Below are 9,619 nucleotides of genomic sequence, written 5' to 3'. Positions count from 1 at the left end.
AATTTTTTGATTCCTTTGAAACAGGTCAGGAAGGATATTTGGTTTGATCAGACCATGATTGAGAGTGGTCGAGCCAGATGGAGCCTTTCATGTTCGACTGGTCGGTCGACCGGCTTTCTTCAGACTGGCGAAGATGATGACGCCACGATCCGCTGGCGAAGGAGGGACCGGATGTGTCATTCTAGAACTCCCAATCGTTGTCTTCATTCTCATTTCGTCCATCGTCGGAAGATGCAGAGGGTTCATATCGCGGTTCCTGTTCTATAAAGAAGTAAACAATGACGTTAAAAATATAGGAGTAAGGTCCCACCATTACTTTCACCTTCTCTGGGATGCTCTGTATTTCACAAACAGGAGCGGCCCAATACATTTGGGAGCCTAAGGTGAGCTCACTAATAGAGGCATTTTTTTCTTTCTGTTTTATCTTTGAGGCCTTCCTTGCAGTGGGCGGACCTAAGATGAACTCACTAATGGGGGCCTTTTTCCTTTTTGTTTTGTCTTTGAGGCATTTCCTGCAGTAGGCCTTTTTTGGGCCGGGGCCTTAGGCGACCGCCTCTCTCGCCTAAGAGTTGCGTCGGCCTTGTTCTCAAAAAAAGATAATGTCAAACCCTGAGAGATCTTCCCACCTTAGACTTGTTCGGCTAGCTCTATGGGCTACTCCGAACCCGAAGATTATGAATGCGACCACTTCTGTTGTCCAACAATTCAGTAGGAGTTCTGAAGTGTTGCATAAAACTTTGAACTTGAGTTTCTGATGCACTCCATTCTTGTAAGGGTCCCAGTGGTTGACGATCAATAAGAATCCATCCCCCCAAATATGTCCCTCAGCCATCAGAGTTTGCATTTTGGGTTTGGGTACAAGACACAAAGAACTCTCTTGGGGAGAGTTTCCTCACCGTCCAGGAACTCGTTTTCCTTGCCTTATGGGCTAGGGTTGAAGAGATGTCGTCGGTCTTGATCAGGCTGCGGTGGGATTCCACATGCGCATGCAACTCGACCATAGCAGAAAATGTTTGCTATTTCAGATGAGAACGGAATGAAGACGCTCGAAGACTCCGCCCATTGGGGATATAAGGCGCATTGTTGAGGGATGCTTGGTAGGGCATTTCGGGGAGGCTTTGAACAATGGTTGGGCTACTCTCCACCTTCTAGCTCGGTGGCCAAAGCGCAGACACCTAAAACAGTGGATGGGGTTCCTGCATGACGCTTTGAAATGGTACGAGTTGGGTGAAACATGTTGGAAAAAATTATTGCCTAGAAAATGATATATAATTCACTAAAATAAATTCAGAAGATTGAGAAAAGTTTGCTTGGATCGAGGCGTGTGCTATACACTGCTCTAAGAACGTAATCCACTTCCTAGTACAGGTTTGCAGCGATCTCGTCTCCAATGTTTAACAACCTGGCTCAGTCCAATCCTTCTCTAACGAGCACGATCACTGGAGAGGCTTGACCCGATCGACTCCTTCAAATACCCAGAAAAAAAGAAAAGATAAAAATAAAAAAAAATAAAAAGAAGAAAAGATAGAAAACAGAAAGTTGAAGAGTGGAAGAATTCTGTCAATGGAAGAAACCCTTCGAAAATAAAGTACTAGTAAAAAAGAGAGAGCGGTTGGATTTGATTAGGATTAATTTCGAAGGAATCTATTTATAGACTCTATCCAAAGACTGAAGAGATGCAATTTTTTCGAAGATATGTAATATTTTGGAAACATCGTATTTTTTCGAAAGCCAACATTTTCTTCCGAAGAGTCACAACTCTTCTAAAAGAGGTGTCCTGCAAAAAGCTATTTTAAAGCATTTAAAACAACTAAAGTTTAGGGGATAAAAATTTAAATCCTTTTTTAATTAAAACTCCAATAATTCACCACAAAAGATTTAAATTTTTTTAAAAAATAAAGTAGAATATATGGGCAACTTATACTATACAATGGGTGAGGTGTCCATTGACTTGAACCTCACTTAGTGTTAATATATAGTATCTATTTGAAAGAACCATAATAGATTAGACCTTGAACTAGGTCCTTTAACTCAGACTTCTACTTATCACACACACAGTATGGATCAATTTGGTCTATATACGATCAACATTATTTAAAGGCCTTGCGCTTGGTACCTTGATTTTTCATAAAAATTTTATTAGGATTAACCCAAATCTCTAGTTGCGGCCTATACAACAATTCTCACATAGGTAAATCCTCTAAGGATATTTGCGACCGAATATTCTGCAAATTTTCTATCTTGAACTCATTAAGAGTGTAACTCAACATTTCTAATATATTTTTGTCGCTAATAAAAACACTCAGGATGGGAGGAGATATATTTCGAAAAATATGCTCTAACACGATCACTCAAATCAATTTCGTTTCTACTACATTGAACCTCCTTCATGGATCTCCAATCACAGTGGTTACGTATCCACTATCGGTGACCAAATAGTGGGCTTAAGCCCCATCCCTCTCGATAAATCTAGGACTCCACTCCTAGATAAATCCTTGGTTAATTTACCTACCAAGTTTTCTTATACTTGATAAATTTCAAGAAAATGGCATTGCTTTTTTTGAGTTATCTTACAAATTCATGATGAATCTGGATATGTCGGTTTATCTTTTTGTTAGTACCCTTTTAATTCATAAGATTTTGAGTTAGATTCTAGGTTTTGAAATAAATACAATAAAGAGTAATAATATCAATAAATTAAATAACCACACTAAGAAATATAACAAGTAATGTAAATTTGTAATTTTTGCACATTTTTAAAGCAGCAGTATATATTTTGAGAACAGCTAATAACAGACACAGTTTTTAAAGCAACAATAATTTCTGTACAGCTTTTAAAAATGTTGGAGTTTCTGCACAAATTTTAAAGATGCAGAAAATTCTGCACAAAAATTAAAAATTCCAAAAAATAGATTGCACAGAATTTGAAGTTGTAAAAAAAAATCTCCAGAGATTTTAAAGCCGCAGTAATTTTCTACACAGATTTTTAAAGTTCTTTTGCACAAACTTTAAAGTTGCAGAAAAATTCTGCAAATATTTTAAAACTGCAGAAAATTTTTGCACAAACTTTAAAGTTGCAGAAAAATTTTGCAAATATTTTAAAACTGCAGAAAATTTCTGAACGATTTTTAAAGTTGCAAAAAATCTATTTGCAGAATTTTCAGAGCAATATGACTTTCTTATGGGTCAAACTATGTTTGGAGGTCCATTTTCAATATTTTGTTTTATAGCCAAATTGGTCGTAGGACAAACTACTGCAACTAAAAAAATCTTTGGAAGCATCTTTATGATGGGTTTAAATCCTAGCCGGTTCAGACATAATTAATACCATTTTTGAAATACAACCAAGTACATCTACAGTTATCATATATAGGCAAACAAATATGTGATGGTATATTCCTGCAACTACAAAACCACTACATCAAGCATTGAAATTATAGTTGTAAATGCAACAACTACAACCAAATATAATCTCATTTAAATGCATTTTGCAGTTATAGATATCCAAAGACTATCTAAATGATTATGATTTGTCCAAAGGTAGTTCCATATGCTCCTTTTTATCACGGATATTTGCATATGATGAAGCATCATATAGCCCTTAATGACGATGGGAACCCAACTACATTCTTCAATGACACTCTTCTTGACTCTCATGTAAGCACAAGCCATGATGCATCCAATTGATTGCCTCATATTCTACAATATAGGTAGTATTGTATATCTTATTTTATTGTATATTGTCGAGTTAACATGCCATCATATGATTGGAAGAATAATTGTCACGTAGGGCTGGTTAATTGAACAGGTACAAGAGAGATGCCCTTAAGCATTTCTCGTTAAAAATTCAGATAAATTGAAAATTATTTTCAACTATATCCAGCCAAGTTAGCATGTGAGAACAACAACATACTATAGTGTTCAATTCTCTTGCATTCATGCTTAGATGTCCCTCCTTTCAATAACTATTGAAATAATGTTGTGATGACAATGATGATGATGATGGTTACCACCATCTATCATACCTATCTCCATAATAGGCTACTGTTGGTAGATCCACACTTATTTTCTAGCCTTTTATGTACTATATAGTAAATCATCAAATGTCATAGGCCACGAGATCATCTTATTAAAAAAGAAAAATACTGCATATCAAGCAAGCTTCCAATAACAATGTTACTACAACGATTCTCTACTAAAATTACATTTTCAGACTGTTGGAAAAAAAATATATTATCTAGAAATTGTTATATCATTATTTTATAATAGTATTATAAAAAATAATTCACTAAAATAATTTTAGAAGATTGAAGAAAAGTTTGTCTAGACAAAGACGTGTGATATACAGTGCTCTAAGAACATGATTCACCCCCTACGTGCGGGATTGCAGCGACCTCGTCTCCAAGATACAACAACTCGGCTTAGCCCGATACTCCTATAACGAGCACAATTGTTGGAGAAGTTGACCCAACTGGCTCCTTAAGATACTAAGAAAAGAAAAAAAAGATTAAAAAAAGAAAATAAGAAAGAAATTTTAAAACTTTTTTTAATTAAAACTCCAACAAAGCATGTACCCTTTTTAAAGAACTAGGGCAACGCTGGAGGGAAACAGGTGACGGTGGTGCTCAGACTGGCGTTCGACTGATTTGTCATGCCGTGGTTGGCGGGAATGCGTGTGGAGCGCATGGGAGGTGTCTTCCGGGTCCGTCCCTCTGCAAAACTTCAGCGTACGTCGCACGTCCTTGACTGTGACCATCCAACGGTTGCTTGCAGTCCTGTCCCGTTGCCTTCTTCTCTGTTCCATTGTGTTGTCTACTACTGTGATAAGGCCGGTTCGTTGTCTCAAGGAGGGATGCTCTGGTGTGGTGTGTGTCCTGCCAAACCTGTAAGTCATTTTGCTTGCTCTGGTGCAGTTCGGCGGTGGTGTCCGTTGGTGATTTCTGGTTACCTTCATCCATCTCCCTATGAGAGTAGGAAAGGGGGGTTTGAGAAACCGTGTGGCTTTTGTTGTATTCTGAAGGAGTGGGTGGTTCCCGGATGTTGGATGATGGTTTCTATTGTGGGTGGAGTGGACTGGTTCTTGGGGGAAACAGTGAAGTCTGGAAGGCAAAGGAGGAGGGAACCGGAGGAGTTTGGGACAATGGTGAATGAGGGCCGTGTGAGCTGGGACGCACCAAGGACTATATCTTATATATGAAGTCCTTGGAAGGCCATAAAGATTCCTTCGTAAAATCAGCTTTATTAATGCCAAATAGATCGGACACTATGGTTCACTCTCTCTTCTTTGATAACGTGATCAGTAGATCCAAGATAACAAGATATTTTTAACAATAAAGCAGTTATCCATATGCAATTCAAAAAGCCAAATCTTGTAAAAAGACAGTAACTTCACCCATTTAATCGCACTTCTGATAGCGGCTACTTTTACAGGAAAAGAAACTACAGTTTAATGAAATAAGACATATCTATCCATATGCATGCTGGTGATGATGATGGACCATTGTAAGCAGTACATTATAGTTGCATGCGCTCACCCTCATGCACCTTGGACAAGTTTCGCCATGGCGTAGGCAGCAGCAGAAGCAAGTGCTCCAATGAAGGCTGTCTGAATAGCACTTTGAAGAGGACGGTTGCCAGTGAAGTGGCCCTTCAAGCAGCCAAAGATAAGAAGCGCCGTGAGGGTTACACCAATTGATGTCAGCATCGCCTTCTCAGCTGTCGTGATGAACACATAGGGCAAGAGAGGCACCAGGCCACCCACTATATATGCCAGGGCAATTGTTAGAGCACTCTGCAATGCCCTCCTTGGCTCGGGCTTCTCAAGGCCTAGTTCAAACCTGAAAGACAGGATCAGTTACTGTCATAGCCATAATGAACAGTTGTTTCATCTTCTTCGAGTTGGCTATATGAAGCTTAGTTCATCTAGATACTAATTATCCGAGCATTGATGTAAGTCAGACTATTGTTTGAAAAGGTGATTGCTAATGCTGTTGTCATTCTGATGATGTTCATCTTGACTTGCTTGTTGTTTGAGAGATCAAAAGAAGAGGATGACCGGATCATAATTTTATAACATAAATAATAAGCAGTGGACATAATTTTATGATTTTATTGAAAGTGGTTCTTCAGTTAAATTGTAGTGACGTAGGTATATTCTGGTGCCATATTTTGCACCAGTCATACCTAACTGATCTTGCAGCATGTAAGCATGAAATACAAGCTTCACAAGAAACAAGAATAATTTACTCAAATGCCTAAGGTGCATTCTATATTCATACAATCTACACATGCTTATGCCTAAAATATTTGTACTAGATCTTCTTTTATTAATATACTTAATTTTTGGGAAATATACTCATCATGACTTCAAAGGAGCGATTTGATACATGTAGATGGAAAGAAGGATAGAAATAGATCTAAAATCATATAAGATGAAATAATAAGGACGGACATGATATCTATAAAGTATAAATTTAGACCAACCAGAGCAGAAGAAAGGATTCATTAGCGACTCCAACAAGTTTAGGACCAATTTATGTTACAAGGATCCACCTTGTAAGATCCAATGTTTACATACACCAGCAACTGCATAGTTGTCAAGGAAAACAGGTGTATATAAATCCAGCATATCTTTCCAAAATAATTCTCAACATTTATGCCCTCAAATCTCCCATGCTTTCTTTAAAACCAAAAGTATTACTTTCAATTTGAACTCAAAATTTCCTCCAAAGATAACTAGGATTGTGAACTTAAGCTGTTTGCCATGAATGTTATTATCTCAAAAAATAAAAAAAAAATGGTAAGAAGCAAATAATAAGTTGATTCTTTTTGTGGTAGCCAAAAAAAGATTCTTTGAACAGAAAAGAAACCTGATACTTTTTTTTTAAGACAATTCATCAATACACACTTTTCATTTTAAATGGATTCACCTTTGCTTTTCTTCAGAAAGCCTCATGGAAAGCTCATCCACGACAAGAAACAAAGGTTCGATATTCAAAGCATCTTGCAACGAACATAGAAAATGTTGAACTTAATTTCTCTGATTTTTCAGAAAAAATATATTTTACTTTCGTATTAGCGAAAATAGGTATTTTTTTTATTTGGACTTGAGTAATCCAATAAGCACTACTCTCATAGAAAGGCATATATGAAGTTAAAATAAGGCACACAAATTGATAATAGATGCATATGAAATCTAGGTAGCTTAATATTTATAAACATTCTTGTAAGCAATCATGAGGATAGGGACATAGCGGTCCACTAAAAATTAGAACATACATGCACATATGCAAATATTTAGTAGTCTCCCATGGTTTTTCCCCTAAATCTAAGTACAAAGTGAAAAGTAGTCAAAAAAAAAAAAAGCTTATCACTTGTTTGTACTTAGGTCTAGGGGGCAAAGTCACTTGGAATCATCAAATGCATATTCTTGGCAAATTAAATAAATAAGTCTAACCATCCCCCCCTCCCTAAATCAATATGTAAAATTTAAATAAAAATATAATAATATTTTGAGTGGGCCTTTCTAGTTGAGCCCCTAATTAGAGAAGATCGATGCATGGTGTTATAAAAGTATTTTGCATGAATACCTTCTTAAATATCAAATTTTGTATGAATACCATTTCAAAATTAATAATTGCATGTATACCTTCGTAAAGCACTTGTTTTGCTATTTTACCTTTTTTTATCCTTATTTTTGCATAAGTACTCATACCATCTAATACCATTAAAAAATTAATGGTTTCGAATTAAAATAACTAAAATATTTTCAAGGATAGACGTGAAAAAACATTTATAAGACGATCGCGATAAGGACAAAAAAATAAATTCAAAAATTTATTTTATTTTTAATTAAAATAAATATGGTTTTTATTAACAGTGTTAAAAAAATCGTTATATTAGAGCTTCTGTGCAAAAAACAGTATTTTATGAGGATAAAAAAATAAATATAAATTTTAATAAAATATTCATATAAATTTGATTTTTTATAAGGGTATTGATGGAAAAAAAAATCTATGATAAAAATACCCAGGTTTTCTTACAAAATTCCCACCACGGTGCTCCACAATGAAGTTCTAGTGTCCCTGCCGAAAAGAATAGCTTAACCAGTTCCACAAATAAAAAATCCACTTACTTCATCATGAAATCGAGCCATGCTTGCGGATTTTTCCGGAGCGCGTTCACCATCGGATTATACTCGTGCGGCTGAAGCCCATACTGCGACAGAATATCCCCGATCTCCGCCGCCTCTGACAAAATCTGACCGTCAGATCAAACTCGAACGGCCAAAGGAAGCCCCACCATAACAATGAAACGGTGTGCACGCACTCACCTGCATCCGGGACCGTGATGATTTCCTCCTGCTCCCGCTTCAACTCTCGCATGTAGTGGTCCGCCTCGCGCTTCGCCGCCAGATACCTGCCACGTGTACAAATCAAAACCAAAAGCAGCACCTCAAGCCAATCTTGACCGTTGATTCGGTGAATCCTTCTTTCCCCGCGTCGTTGGGGCGGTTCCGGAATATCCTAGACTTGGGAATCTCCCGCTTCGATTACCGCACCAAAAAAACAACAAAAAAAAAAACTCCGGCCTTTGCCTTTCAGGCCGCAACGGTCTCGGGACACCACCACCGATTCCATTTTTGGACGGGTCCGAGGGTGGTGGTAACCTCACCGAAGACGAGCGATTAATTAGTGACGGGATTGGGGTAGAGAGGAGGAGAAGTACCCGCCGAGGCCCATGGAGATGGCGCCGGCGGCGACCTCGGCGATGCCGGCGGTGAGGATGATGGAGGAGGGGGCGGAGGTGCCGGATAGCCCGGCGGCCAGTGCGAATGGGACGGTGAGGCCGTCGGAGACGCCCATGATGACGTCCCGGACCACCTGCCCCGCCGTGAAGTGATTCTCCTGATGCTTCTGCAGAAGCTTCTCCGTCGCCGACGTCGAACCCATCGCCGCCGCCGACGTGGTTTTGGTCACCGCCCTGCCTTCTTCGAGCACCATTCCTCTTCTTTGGTCTCTTCGAGGTTCGGTTTTTTCCGTCTTTGGCTGGCAGTAGAAATGGGGAGACGCAAGGCCATTATAATCTGCGGACGCGTGTGCTGTGAATTCTGGGAGCGTCCGAAAGAAGACAATAGAATCACGTATTTTACGGAAATGCCCAAGACCGCTCGAGCATTAATGTTGTACGGTGATATGGTATATCGCATCCTTGCCCAATGGCCGTGCAAAGATAGGCTCTTGACGTATTTTTAATCTAAGTGCAGTGTTTCCATTCATCCTTCGCTTCCATTTATTGAAAATGTGATTATAAGGGTCTGAGATATTAGCTCGCTGGATTAGTAGGTTTATGTTGTCATATATTGTGATCGCAATGTATGATGGCCTTTGTGTATCATTCTAGCTAGCTCCTTTTTAACTTTGGAAAATTGGGAAAGAGTGCCATATGAAGGGATTATTGGATTGAGATACGGTGCTTCCCATCCAGTATTCATCCATGTATTGCAATCTCCATATGTGACAATACAAACTATTTTCTTAAATTTAATGACTGTCAGAAACTTATAACAATTTAGGTTTAGCAATTTTTTTGTAGCATTAATGATATCTGTTGTAGAGCT

The 9,619-nt window shown here is 38.3% G+C and overlaps 1 protein-coding gene across 1 annotated transcript; it reads right to left on the bottom strand.

Annotated features, from left to right (window-relative positions):
* Positions 1-5,369: 5,369 nt before the first annotated feature.
* Positions 5,370-9,064, bottom strand: LOC120111795 (vacuolar iron transporter 1-like). Its single transcript, XM_039129697.1, has 4 exons — positions 8,728-9,064; positions 8,333-8,418; positions 8,135-8,249; positions 5,370-5,837 (listed from the first exon to the last, which is right to left on the bottom strand). Exons 1-4 carry the CDS (start codon positions 9,000-9,002, stop codon positions 5,537-5,539), a joined length of 777 nt encoding a protein of 258 aa, XP_038985625.1. The 5' UTR covers positions 9,003-9,064; the 3' UTR covers positions 5,370-5,536.
* Positions 9,065-9,619: the final 555 nt, after the last annotated feature.

The sequence above is a fragment of the Phoenix dactylifera genome, chromosome 8, assembly GCF_009389715.1.
Source record: "Phoenix dactylifera cultivar Barhee BC4 chromosome 8, palm_55x_up_171113_PBpolish2nd_filt_p, whole genome shotgun sequence".
Classification (NCBI taxonomy): Eukaryota; Viridiplantae; Streptophyta; class Magnoliopsida; order Arecales; family Arecaceae; genus Phoenix; species Phoenix dactylifera.
Note: the sequence above shows the minus strand (reverse complement) of the source record. Positions and strands in the feature narration are given on the sequence as shown.